We start from the raw sequence: 14,351 nt of genomic DNA, 5'->3' as shown, positions 1-14,351 counted from the left end.
CCTAGATTATGCTCTGCAAAGAATAAGCAAAAACAATCCTATTTACCTAGCACAAGCACACAGTGATTTTTCAATATTCAAAGAAATGGAATAGGAAACATGTTAGATATCTTCTAATGTGACAAGCTATTAACTAAATCTGATTCTCCTTCATTGTGAGTTTGAAGGTATATATGAGAACAAGGGACTTGAGGACATTCTTTCTCCCTCCCACCCACCTGTCCACTTGCCTGCCTTTGAGTCAGTATTGATTCCAAGCAAATGCCTGGACAAATCTCTGCAGGTTTTTTTGGCAGCATTTTTGAAATGTTGTCTTCCTCTGAGTAAGAAAAAGTGAACGACTCACCTGGCTTTGCATCTTAAGACAGGACTAGAATTCATAGTCTCCTGAATTCTACCTTGGTGCCTTTAAACAACTACACAAAACCAATTCTATTATGGTTCATGTTGTCCAAAATTTTGTGAAAGAGAAAAACCCTATTTTGCTTCTCCCTATTTTCTAATTCTTACCAGTAAATTACATTAACAGAAGCATCCTATTTTTTAAATTACTTAAATGGGATTTGGAAAACAGCTGGCATATTAATGTTTAGTGTTGGAGTGTGGCTCAGGATGGGATCCAATACAAAAATACATACAGTCTATAATGGAATCAAGTGAGCGAGTTTATTTTGGAAGCTTTGATACCTATACTAATGAAGTGATGTGATACAATATACATGCAAAAGTATTAGAATCAAAACTAGTATATGTTTCTATGTATGTACAAAATAGGATAAGAAATATAAGAAATCAAGTCTTATTTAATTTTTTCTCCCTCTCAAATCTCTTTTGCTCACTTTCTACTTATAATTTATAATGGCTTCTTCTCTCTCTCCTGAATGTCTATTGACTTTTCTCCTGGATGTCTTTCTGCCAAACAAAGTCTTTAACTCACTCAAAGTTCTATTGTTCAACATCTGAATCACCGTACACATAATATAGTCTACTTTCCTGGTGTTTCTGTACTCTCATAAGCTGCAGGCTTCTCCTCCTCTCTTCATCCCAGAGCTAGACTCTCTAGACTTGACAGACAGGGTTCTTCTTCCACTCCACATTAGCTAAGTAATGTTCCCTCCATCAGAATGTCCTGCAGTATCTGAAATATAAAACCCAATTTTTCTGCTCTTCTTTTTTATATTTTTTATAGCTAAACTGTGTACATGCCACTTTACAGTGCATTGTCTCCTTTATCATCATTGTCTCTTTTCCTCCCTATGTTTTCTTGGTCTTGTGCTTCCTCCCACTCCACCCAAAAATTCATGATCTTGGCAGTTTTCTCCAGCTAGGCACTTCACCCTGTTGCAGTGATAAGATTCCAGGCTAATATATGCCTAATTATTTTATATTCTACTATTTTACCTCAACTATGACTGACATCTGCAGACATACATAACTAAGTATACCAACAAATAACCCAAACTTGCAAAGGTGAAATCAGGAAAGCTAAGACTCAGAATGAAGTGAGTCTTGCAACAAATGTCAATAATAATGATGATGATGATGTTTCTTTCAACATATAAAAACAAAAAACGTTAAGGAAACAATTGGTCCACTAATGCAAGAAAATGTCAGGGAAGTAACGGGCAGTAGAGAGAAATCATTGCTGCTTAATTCATTATTTGCATCTGTCTTCATGCAAAAATAAAATAGTCCACAATTTGTAATCAATAATTATTCCAAGATCTTTTCCACAAATGTTATTTAGAATGTATGTATTCCTCTCCCATCCCCAACCCTGTATTGATGTATTTGATTTTAGCAAGGAAAGGTTTTGTCTGTGTGGAATTCTAGCCTGTTTCTCTTGTGGGATTGTTTTCATCTTTTTCTTGTTCTAGGTATTAACTATCTGCTGCTATTAACAATTTTCTAATCTACACACTTGATAAACATTCCCTTCATGTATTTATCCAAAGTATTAAGAAAAACATTAATTAGAGGATCTAGGATTAGTAACTGCAATGCCCTGTTCAAAAGAATTCTCCAATGAGAACGTGGATATAATTTTTCAAGCCGTCCAGTCCATAGGCTGCTAATTAACTTGCCTCATAGGTACCTTATCAAATGCCTAGCTGAAATCTGGATATATTGTGTCTACAGCATTCATAGAATCAGTTACAAATTTTATGTCATTATAAAGAGATAAAATCATTCCTCCAAGGTGTTTAGATAAAGTTTTCTTTATATTTTTTCCTCTTTTTTTTTTTTTTTTTTGAAAATAGGGGGATATTTGCTTTTCAGTCATCTGGTACTTTAACAGTTTTCAGGATTTCATATACCTTGAGTTCTAACTGCAGTTGGGACTAGAATTGCTGTCACTAATTACGTGGTTATAAAGCATGATGTCATGTGATCATAGCAATGGCAGTCCAGGCAGCCCTAGTTGTTGTAATTCCAGACGTGCAGGTTCGAAAGCGAAAGCATCTCAGGTAAAGAATGTGGAGGTGCCACAGGGAAGTGGGGGAGTTTCTGGAAGGCCCAGTGGATACTACACATGAGTTGGGGAGGAGGTGCTGCAATGTGGTGCAAGCTCAGAAAAGAAAAGGTCAAGGTCAGGAAAAGGTGAAAGAGGGAAAGAGTGTGGGAGCATAGGGATGCTGAGGAAAGATAATGTGGGATACATGTCTGTGTGCAAGCAAGCAATGGGAAATTGGGGAAAGAAGATGTGGGATGTGTGCAAGTGCAGGGCAGCCAGGGAAAGAGGGCATGTGGTGCATGCATATATGTGAACACAGGGAGGCCAGAAAAAGAGAGTGCAGTTGTGTGTATGTGTGCAAAGCGACTGAGGAAAAAGAGCATAGGGTGTGTGAATATCAAAGCAAGGAGGCTGGGAAAAAAGACTTGTGGGGTGTGTGCAAGTGCAGATAGGCCAGAGAATGAGGGCATGGGGTGCTTGTTTGTGTTCCAGCGCAGGGAATTACATGTATTCTATTAGTTTAATGTGCATTTCTTTTATGTAGCTTTCCAGTGATGAAGCTGTTCAGAAAATACTTGCTGAAGAAAAAACTATTAAAGAAAAGACACTATCTTCATCTAAATCTCAAAACACAGAATCTAAAACAGAAGAATGTAGATATCATAAAGAGGTAATTTAAACAACCTATTTATTAAAAAAAAATAAACATATAGGGCTCTATATATTGATTAAAAAAACCAGGGAAATTGTTTTGTTTCTTTATTTACTGGATTTCTGTGCTGATTCAGTCATAAAAGAAGCTAAGTGATAACTGAGTAAACTCAGGTTAAAACAAAATACATAAGAAATATAAAGATGGTCCTTGATTTACAACAATAGTCGAGCCCAGAATTATGACTTTAAATTGTGGCGGTCATTAAGCAAAACATTGATGTAGTCATCTCATTGAACGACCACAATCCCTGATCTCCTGGTTGTCATTAAGCAGAGCCTGGAATTCCTTGGGGTGAGGAAAGCCCTGGGAAGCCTCCCTAGTTCACATATGGCCTACCTTGAGCCTCCTAAGACCTCCTCCATCCTGTGAAGAACCCCATGTTCTGTTTCCTGCACTGTTGGATCTCACAATCTTGGTTCTCCTTCCCTCACATTACCTCTCAGTCCACTTAATGTTTCCAAAGATTGCCTTTCAGAAAGAGAAGAGTCACTATTAGGGAATTCTTGGATTGAGAGAATTGTAGCCACTTTTGGGATGGCACCATGGGTCCTCTGTATAGAAAGGCCATAAAGACAGATTGGCCAGTTCTACCCAAAGGTAATCTTTAGAAAAGGTAAGTGAAGTGAGGCATGTGGGAGAGGCAAGCCCAAGGATTGTGGGACCCAGCCAGGTGGGAGATAGGTCCAAGCAGGGATAGGGGAAGATGGGTGGGAGCCGCTGTAACATCTCTATGTCACTCGTAAAGATGGGTGAATTGCCAAGTGCCAATATTTTGTTCATGGGATCTTGGGGGCATTGCAGCAGCCATAATTTTGGATACAGGTCATAAGTCCCTTCATTCAGCACTATTGTAATTTTGTTTTGTTTTGTTTTGTTTTAAGTTTTTTTTTTACACAAACAAACAAACACACAATGTATTTTTTCTGAACAGAGTATTTGCTGGTTCACAAATTTAAACAGTTTTTAGTCATTTCAACTAAATTTACAATTTATATATTCCCTTTTTGCCATAATATTTATTCTTTCTGTTTTTTTTAAACTAATATTACCCTTCATCCTAACCTCTAATCTTAACCAAATTCAATTTTTCCCTATATTAAATCCCTTAAATTTAAAATCTCACAAATATAATTCCTAGTATTCCCTTATATTCCTTTAATATAATCACTAATGTTTACCATTATCAGCTGTTTCAATATCCAACATCTTAATACAAATCAATTAATTATGTGATGTTACAGTCATTAATTTCTTATAAAAATAATAAACCCAATTTTTTTATACCATACGTTTCTTTAAATCTTATTCTAAATAATACAATCCAACATATTACTAAAAATCAGTTAATTATATAGCCAACTTTTCTCTTTATATAATAATAATAAACCAAAAAACTTTCTACCGTATAATTTCTTGAATCTTATCTCTGATTTTCAATTATTTTATCAAGCATATAGGTAACAGTAACAGTAACATAGTTGGAAGGGACCTTGGAGGTCATCTAGTCCAACCCCCTGCTCATGCAGGAGACCTGTACTAGGGATTCGAACCGTCAAACTGCTGACCTTTCTGATCGACAAGCTCAGTGTCTTAGCCACTGAGCCACCTCTTCAAACAACACCTTAAGCATTTCTGCTTTCACCACAATCTAATTAGTTCATAATACAATATCATTTCAATTTTTCCCTTCTTTGATTAGGTTCCAAATATGCAACTAAGAATATTCCAATTGTTAACAATTTCCATAATTTTAGTTAAAAATATTCCAACTATTACATATTTCTAAAAATTATTTCAATTCATCAATTCATATTTCAATTTTAATTATATGTAACATATTCCTCTTTCATTTCTTTCTCCCTTTCCCCCTTTCTTTTTTATTTTTTTTATTTTTCTTTCCCCTTCTTTTCTTTTGTATTTTAAAATCTTGAACTCTCCTGTTTTGCCCTGTATTTCCCATTATTTTCCATCTCTTTCCCCTTTTTCTTACTTTTCCACTGTTAATCCCAGTGTAATCATTTTGTGTTTCAAAGTCATGGACTCTTCTATTTTGCCCTGTATTTCCTGTTGTTTTCCATCCCTTCTCCCTCTTTTCTGTCTTTCCACTGTTAATCCCAGTGTAATCAAGTCTTTCTATTCCACCCTTTCTTCCCTCTTTCCACCCTTTCTATTTTTCTCATTGTTAATCCCAATCTTTAAAATTCTCCTTTTTATTGTTACTACCCACATAATCATTTAGTTTTCCATAATCAATCTCATTGTCTTTGTCTTCTTTATTTTCAATCTCTGTGTCTTGCTTCTCATTCATTATTTCCTTGTCAGCTTGAGTATACTCAAAAACACAATTTTTGGATCATCAAGTTTCGGTTCTCCATGCAACATTGTAATTATTTCCCTTACTTCTGTTTTCAGTGACAAATACATCATTTTCATCATTTCTCTTATTTCCTGCGCCATTTTATTCTTTCTGGATTAATATTGTTCCAATTAAAAATTTCGTTGTATTCCTCTTTTTTTAATAATCAAAGTCAAGCTGCTCGCAGACAAGCAAATCCTCCTTAGAAGTTCTCACGTCTGTTATCACCATCAAAGTTCAAGTTTTTTTCTGTAACAAAAGTTCAGTATTGTAATAATCTTATTTCTCCTGTAGATGTCTCTCTATAATCCACAATTCCAATCAGTAGCCTGAAAAGGTATCCATTTTGTTTGCAATCCACATTAACAGTCTTTGCTATTTTTTTTCTTATCTTTATATATGCCAAATCAGTTTTAAAGTCCAATCCAAATTACACAGTCCGTTTTTCCCCTCTTTTTTTTTGATACAAAACTTCTATTACAGGGCTTAATTTCCAATTTCTCTTTAGTTTTTCTCCAACATTCAAAAAAATATCTGCTTACTTTTTTTCCAATCCTTTATACAGTTATGGGGTTTTATTTCTTCTAATTTTTAAAGTTCTCCAAATATTTTTATCCAAAAGTCAATTTTCTTTTTGGGTTTTATCAATTTAAATTTCCGTTTTAATCTTCTTCCTTCCTTTCCCATGCCCATTAGCCGCTGTTATTCCCCTGGGGCTCTTTCAAATTTAAAAGTCTTTTTTTTTTTTTTTTGCCTATGAGTTGGCTGTCACTCACCCGGCTCAAAACTCGGTTCAGGTCACTGCACCTGCTCAATGCTTAGCCCAGTTGCTCCAGCTTCTTGGCAGCCACAATGGCCGCCGCTGCCGAGTCGGAGAGAGTTTCCTCTGACCTTCAAGGAACTTGCCTGTTCCTCTTGGTCTTCCGAGGTGCCTCTCCTTCTTCCCTGTCCCTATGAGACGGTTCCGGTCTGAAGACCCCTTGGCAGCGGCTTGGCAGTCCGGGTTTTTGCGGAGCTCGTCGGAGCCCACTCTTTCCCCGACTGTCTTGCCGCGACGCTTCCGATTTTTCCCGCTATTGTAATTTTGAATGATCACTGAATGAATTATTATAAGTGAAGGACTACCTATAAATCAAAGCAATCTTCAGGTTATGACCACCATTCAAAGTTATGAGGGGGATTTAAGTCTAGCCTGCAAAGTTGCAGCTGTTGCAGTAGCTCTGCAATCACATAATTGTAATTCGGGCACTTGGTAACTAGTTTGTAATTACAATGTTGCAGTGTCCTGCAATCATATGATTGCCATTTGCAACCTTCCCTGCTTGGCTTCCCACAGCCAAAATCTCACAAAAACTCGCATCGCTTTTTCACCTGCTCTTGTACACATTCCATAGCTCCTGCTCATGACACCCACCTGCAGCACCTGTGCATCTATCTGCACAACTGCCTGCACTCTAATGCCTGCCCATGGTACCCATTTACCCACCTGTGTTTCATAGCACCCACTTGTGGCACTCAATTACCTGTCCATATTCCATACTGCCTGGTTGGAGCACACATCAAGCTGTTCATTTTCTGTAACATCTTCCTGTGGTAGCCTCCCTTCCACCACTCTCATCTGCAGCTTTCACCCACTGGCCTGCTTATTTGAGACTCCCGCCTCTTCCCAATTAATAACTGATGCAGTCCTGAGATTACACTAACAACCAAGAATGCTTGGATTGCCGTCACGAAGCAATACAGTCATGTGATGTCACATTTTACAATCACTTATTAACAGAAATTATGGTCAAGAACTACTTTATAGTGAATCCCAAATCTATCCTAATCCATAAAGGGTTTTAAGGATGATTACTCACATTTTGAATTGCTCAAACATTTTGTATGTAATTTAATATTTTGTATTTTATTATTTAGGGAAGAAGTGACTCTGGAATAAAGGACAAAAGCACAATTCAGGACCAAAAAGACAAAGAAGAATTGAAAGAGGAAGAAAGCAAGCAAAGAGAAAGTGAAAAATATAAAGATGATGAAAATTATCCCAATAATTTTGATAAAACTGTTAATGAAAGTGAAAAACATGAAAAAGAGAGAATCAAAAATAGATTATCCAAATCAGGAAGAGAGCCAGAGAAAATTAGAGACAAAGAAAAAGGAGAAGGGGAAGGAGAAAAAGAAGAATGTGATAAAGACATAGACAAGGAAAGGAAACAATATGAGGGAGGAAGAGAAAAAGAGAGATTAAGAGAAAAAGATAAACCTAGGGACAGGGATAAAGATTATGAGAAAGTCCGAGACAAGGGCAAAGAAAAAGACAAAAGGAGGGAAAAAGGTAAAGATATAGAAACAACACGAGAAGAAAGAAAAGACAAAACAGACAAAAAGGTAATGTGTAACTTAATTGTTAATGATAATTGGAATTAGCAGACATTTTGAGCAAATTGATATAAAAATACGTGTATCTTAGGTGAAATGGGCAGTGTAAAAATTCAATAAATAATTACTCAAAAATTTAACTTATCACCAAGTATGAACTGCAGTCAAATGCATACAGATGCATTTCTAAACATTAATTTTAACAAATTCTATGGCAATTCTTTTGAAAGACAAAACAGTTGTAGATTAGCTATAGTATCTTTTTAAACATTTTTTTCTTATATATGATTCGATCATTCTCTTATGATCGAAAGTTCTAAATACACTTTCGGTTGGAGCCGTTGGAGCCGATAGACGGTCTTTCGTAAGACCGCCAGCCCCGCTGCTCGTAAAGAGCCACTTCTACGTTGAGAAGTGGCTTAGAAAGCTCCACGATCCTGAGGAATCGGGAGAAGAGCCGGCGCGACGAGGTAGAGTCTCCTTTGAAGCCCCCAGACTGTTTTTTTAAGCGTCTGGGGAGTAAGCAGGGTGAGGCTCCCTTTACAGCACGCTGAGGACGTCTCTGCCTTTGCAGAGCCAGGCGACATGACTAACGAAACAAGAGAAAGCCAAGAAATTTGTTTAAAATAAGCAGGGTGGAATCTGGACTTCAAATTTAAACCACAAGTATTTTTCTTAGCCCTGTGATTCAAAGTAGTAACTGAGAAGAAGTGAAAGTACTTTTAAAATGGCGCTCGGCTTCAGCAATAAGGGAAGCTGAAAGAGAAAGTGATTGAGCCTATTTCTGCTACAAAGTAACAAAAACTAACAATGCTGGCCTGAGTAAAGAATAATTTTTTTAAAAAAGTGATTTGACTTGTTCTCTCTCCCTTGGACTGGACTAAAGCTGGGGAAATTCCTGAAAGGTTTTTGTGCTGGAGAGGGAGAGAGGATATCTTTTTTAGAAAGAGTCAGGCTGCGTGGAAAAATGGCTTCAAAACAAAAGCCAGCTAAAGCTGAAGGGGGGGGGCTCCTCCACTCATAAATCTAAAGAGCAGCCTCTGAGCTCACAGACACAGACTCAAACACAAGAATCTGGATTTAATGATTTGAAAGAATTTATTGCTGGTGCTCTAGATCAGAAATTTGAAAAATCACAGCAGGAATTTAAGGAGATGGTCCAAGAAAAATATGATAAGATGAAACGGGAAATACTGGCAGCTGTAACTGGTTTGTCAGAAGTAGTCCTCCAAGTTGATAAGAAAGTGGAACATCTTGGATCAGAAATGGAGTCTACAATGAAGGAAGCTGATCAAAAAATTTCTAATGTTGATAATAAAACACAAAGGCTTGAAAATGAAGTTACAGTGATGCAATTTAGATTTATGGAGTTTGCTGTGAGACTCAGAGGTATAAAAGAGAGTAACAGAGAAGATTTGAGAAGAGTTTGTGCTGATGCTCTGGCTGTTATGTTAAAGGTTGATCCTGAGGAAATTTTTTGCAAAATTGACAAGGTCTATAGAGTGAATTCTTGGGTGGCAAGACAAAGGCAATTGCCTAGAGATGTAGTGATCTACTTTACAGATAGAAGAATAAGAAATGATATTTTGCAAAAATCTTTTGTTTCTACTATTCAAGTGGATGGAAGAGAAATTGGGATCTACAAAGAATTGCCACCTAAGATGTTGAGAGATAGAAAAGATTTTGGATTCCTGGTGACTGAATTAAAGAAACAACAAATTCTATTTAGATGGGACACCCCAGTAATATTGAGGTATCAAGGAGAAAGATATCGATTAAATACTCTTCAAAAAGCAGAAGAATTTTACTTCAGTGTTTTTAAACCAGGTGCAACATCTCCACGTACCTCCTCGGTGTTAGCCATAGTAGAGGGTGAGAAGGATATGCAATTTGAACAAGAGCTGGAAGAGCAGAGGAAACAGACGGAGAGGGAGGCATTAGAGTCTCAAGGAGCAGCAGGGGGCCTACCCCTGTTGGAGTCTCCTTTAGAGCTTCCAGTTGAACCTCCTAAAAATACAAGAGAAGTGGCAGCGGAGCTCGACTTGATGTTGCATACTGCTAAAGATCAGCATATTACTTGAGCAGCTTACAAACAACTTTTAGAGAAACAACAACACCAGAGCTCTAAGTTATCACAAGATGAACAGGGAGCCAACGGTAAAACACAAAAATCCGAAGCTATGGGAGGAGCCAAGCCGAAGACTATTAGTGTGGAACAGAAACTTCAGCAAATGCTCTTATCGCTTCAAGAGCCCGCAGATGACAATTAAGTTTTTATCTTGGAATGTGAACGGATTAAACTCACCACAGAAAAGGAGGAAGATATTTCACTATTTGAGACAATTTAACAATGATGTGATTTGCTTACAGGAAACTCATATTAGAACACAAGATCAAAAATATCTGATAAACTCTAGATTAGGAACACAGTTTATAGCTTCAAATTCAGAAAAAAAGAATGGTGTAGTGATTTATACAAATAAAAGATTGCTAACAAAAATCATAGAAGCAGATGATTGTGGAAGATATATAGCAATAGAATTTCTTGCAGATAATGGTCCAGTTTTGGTGATTGGAATTTATGCTCCTAATCAACAACAAGAAAATTTTTATAAATTATTGCATTCCAAAATATTACAATGGGATTACAGATCTATTTTGCTTATGGGAGATTGGAATGGAGTAATAGATTCTAAAATAGACAAGAAGAGTTTGGCAAAATCATGTACCAAACTACCACAGTCTTTTTTCGATTTGAAAGAAGATTTGGAATTGAAAGATATATGGAGAGTGCATAACCCAAAAGAACTGGACTTTACCTTTTTCTCAGATAGACATAGATCCTTTTCTAGGATTGATTTTATCTTACTTACAGTTGATTTGCTTTCAAAAACTAAGAAAACAAAGATATTTCCGAGGGCTTTATCTGACCACAGCCCAGTATGGATAGAAATAGAAATGGGAAAGACAGAGAGAAGATCTTGGAGAGTAAATGAAAATCTATTTAGATATGAAAAAAATGTAAATGAACTTAAAAAACAAATGAAGGAATTTTTTGAACTGAATTTGAATAAGGGTACCCCTATTGAAATTGTTTGGGACGCGAGCAAGGCTTATATGCGGGGGGTACTGATCCATATGAACTCTAAACATAAATTAAACCGACAAAGAAAAAGCTTAGAATTGGAAGGGGAGATAAAGAAAAAAGAGCAGTTATTTATAAAAAATCCAACAGATGAAAAATTACAAGGAGTCATAAAACTTTTGAAAGATCAATTCCATATGCTCACAGCGGAACAAGCAGCAACTAATTTACAATTTGCGAAACATAATACATTTTGTAATGCCAATAAACCGGGCAGGTGGTTGGCTTACACATTGAGGAAACAGCAGAGTACTCGGACTATTGGGAGTATTGAGCATAAAGGGAAGGAAGTATTTCAACAAAAGCTAATTAAAGAAGCCTTTTTAGATTATTATACCAAATTATATGTTAAAGATGATATACAGAATGAACTTATAAATAAATATTTAGAAGAAAAGAGAGTTATAAAAATTTCTAATGTTCAAAAGGAAAGAACGAGTTTACCAATAACAGTAGAGGAGATTATTATTGCTATTAAACAACTGAAAACAGCCAAAGCTCCAGGACCGGATGGTCTAACTGCGGTATATTATAAAAATTTACAAGTAGAAATGATTGAACATCTTAAAGACTTATTTTGTAGCATACAACAAGGGGGGAAAGTACCCCCTTCATGGAAAGCAGCTTTTGTTTCTTTGATACCGAAAAAGGAGGCAGGTTCTATAAAACCAGAAAATTTTAGACCAATATCTCTACTGAATACGGACTATAAAATTTTTGCAAAAGTATTAGCCAACAGATTAATGCCAGTTATTCAAGAGGTGATTCATCATGATCAAGCTGGATTTATAGAAGGCAGATACATGAAGGATAATGTGAGGCAAATTATAGACTTATTGGAATATCTTGAGAAGAATAAACAGTCTTCTGCAGTGCTGGCATTTCTGGATGCGGAGAAGGCCTTTGATCGAGTGAATTGGAACTTTCTATTAAAGACTTTAAAAAAGATGGACTTTGGGGACCAGTTTGTACATGCGGTTGCAGCAATTTATCAAGAACAAACAGCACAAATTATTATCAATGGAAGTTTAACTAAAAATTTTAGTATAGAAAAAGGTACAAGACAAGGTTGTCCGTTATCCCCGTTGTTGTTTATTTTAACTTTAGAAGTCTTGTTGAATACAATTCGGGACTCTAGCACTCTGAAGGGAATAGTGATAAGGCAAGAGGACTACAGAATAAGGGCATTTGCAGATGATCTGGTTGTTACCCTAACACAGCCGATGGAATCAATAATTCAGATGAAAGACATTATAGAAGAATATGGCAGGGTATCAGGATTTAGATTGAATCAGAAAAAAACCAAGATGATAATTAAAAATATGACAGTTGATCAAAAGAAGGAACTTGAAAGGAAGGCAGGCTTTGAAATAGTATCAAAAGTGAGATATCTAGGAGTTCAAGTTGCAGATTCAAATATAAAACTGTTTCAAAATAATTATGAGGTGTTATGGCGAAAGGTACAAAAGGATATGGAAACCTGGAAAAAACTGCAGCTGTCTTTACTTGGAAGAATAGCAGCAGTTAAAATGAATGTTCTACCTAGATTTTTATTTTTGTTCCAAATGATTCCGGTGCTTAAAAGTGATAAATATTTGACTGAATGGCAAAAAGGAGTGAACAAGTTTGTCTGGAATGAGAAAAAGCCAAGAGTTAAACTGAAAATTATGCAAGATGTTTGTGAAAGAGGTGGTCTTAAACTTCCAAACCTGAGACTATACTATGAGGCTGCAGCGTTTACACAAGCAAGTGATTGGTTTGGAAGGACAAAGACTGGAATATTGAATATAGAAAGTCACGATCTTGAATTTGGTTGGCATGCATATTTATTTTATGAAAACAAGGTTGACAAAGTATTTAATAGTCATATACTTAGAAGCTCCTTGATGAGAGTATGAAAGAAGCACCGATTCAAATGGGATTATAAAATACCGTTGTGGTTGGATCTTGGTCATATTATACGGAATATAAATATAAAGTCACTCGGGGGGGTTTTATATAAAGAAGTACTTATTAATGATGGGGGCAGATGGCAACTAAAGACATTGAAGACCCTGTTGGAAGAAGGGATTAATCTAACTTGGTTACAGTATAATCAACTTCAATTGAGATGGAGAGAAGATCAAAAAATTGGTTTAATGCTGCATGAAGAAGAATTGGTTAGACAGATAAAAGAGAAAGGCCCAATGCATATTAAGAGGATTTATAATGTTTTGTTAGAGAGAGATTCAGAAAATGAATTGGTTAAAGATTGTATGATAAAGTGGGCGCAAAATTTTGGAGAACCAATTATGATGGAAACATGGGAAAAAATATGGGTTCAGAATGTTAAATTTACACAGTCGCAGAATCTAAGGGAAAATTTTTATAAAATGTTTTATAGGTGGCATTTAGATCCTAAGAAATTGTCATGTATGTATCCTAATGTTCAACCGAAATGTTGGAGATGTGATTGTTTAGATGCTACATATTATTATATATGGTGGACATGCAAGAAAATTAAGGCTTTTTGGATAAAAATTTGGTGGGTTATGCAAAATGTTTTAAAGAGAAAAATTCAATTTTCTCCTCATTTGTTCTTATTGGGTATAGTTAAGGGTTTCTCAGTGAGTGAAACAAAATTGATATTGCATATGTTGACAGCAGCCAGGTTATTGATTGGTCAATATTGGAAAAGGGTTGATGTGCCTACAATTCAAGAATGGACTTTGAAGATAGCCAGCTTCGCAGAAATGGCGAAGATATCAGCATACCTAAAAGACCGGACTCAAGAGAGCTATGTATGGGAGTGGAAGAATTGGATAGACTATGTGCAGAATAAATACCAAACTAGGAAGTATCAGATAGTTTTTAGCTAAATGTTGAGTAGAAATGTATAGTTTATAAGGGGTGAAATAGTTTATTGTGATGAAAAAATTATGTGCACAGGGAGGGGAATAGAGAGGGGGTAAAGAATGACATAATATAATGTGGATGGATTTCACCTTGGGGAAGTCATGGGGAGGGAGGGTTTGGGGGGGTTGGGGAGGGATGGGGGGGGAAATGGGGAAAAAAATTGTTGTTTGTAAAACTTTTCCAATAAAAAAAAAAAAAGAAAGTTCTAAATACATTCAGAACTTTCATTGTTTATGTCATGTAAATAGTAAATACCATAAAAGTCTTTTAGAATAACTAGTATTTTACTTTTTAAACATAGCAATATTATGACATCAAAAACAATGAAAGCTCTGAATGTACTTAACTCCTAAGAGAATGATGCAATCAAGTTAGTTGTTCTCATTGATTTCACTGGGAGATTTCTAAG

At 36.0% G+C, this 14,351-nt stretch overlaps 1 protein-coding gene across 4 annotated transcripts in view; it reads left to right on the top strand.

Annotated features, from left to right (window-relative positions):
• Window positions 1-14,351, top strand: part of IFT54 (intraflagellar transport 54) — a 277,257-nt gene that overhangs the window by 143,733 nt on the left and 119,173 nt on the right. For 3 of the 4 annotated variants that reach the window (XM_060682392.2, XM_034426210.3, XM_087885372.1), the window contains 2 exons: window positions 3,000-3,125; window positions 7,444-7,911. The exons of the other annotated variant lie outside the window; for it this stretch is intronic. In XM_060682392.2, coding sequence (XP_060538375.1) covers window positions 3,000-3,125; window positions 7,444-7,911 — 594 coding nt within the window. The remainder of the gene's footprint in view (window positions 1-2,999; window positions 3,126-7,443; window positions 7,912-14,351) is intronic. 4 annotated transcript variants of the gene reach the window in all.

Source organism: Pantherophis guttatus, chromosome 1 (assembly GCF_059756535.1).
Source record: "Pantherophis guttatus breed Tessera chromosome 1, ASM5975653v1, whole genome shotgun sequence".
NCBI classification, from domain to species: Eukaryota; Metazoa; Chordata; class Lepidosauria; order Squamata; family Colubridae; genus Pantherophis; species Pantherophis guttatus.
Note: the sequence above shows the minus strand (reverse complement) of the source record. Positions and strands in the feature narration are given on the sequence as shown.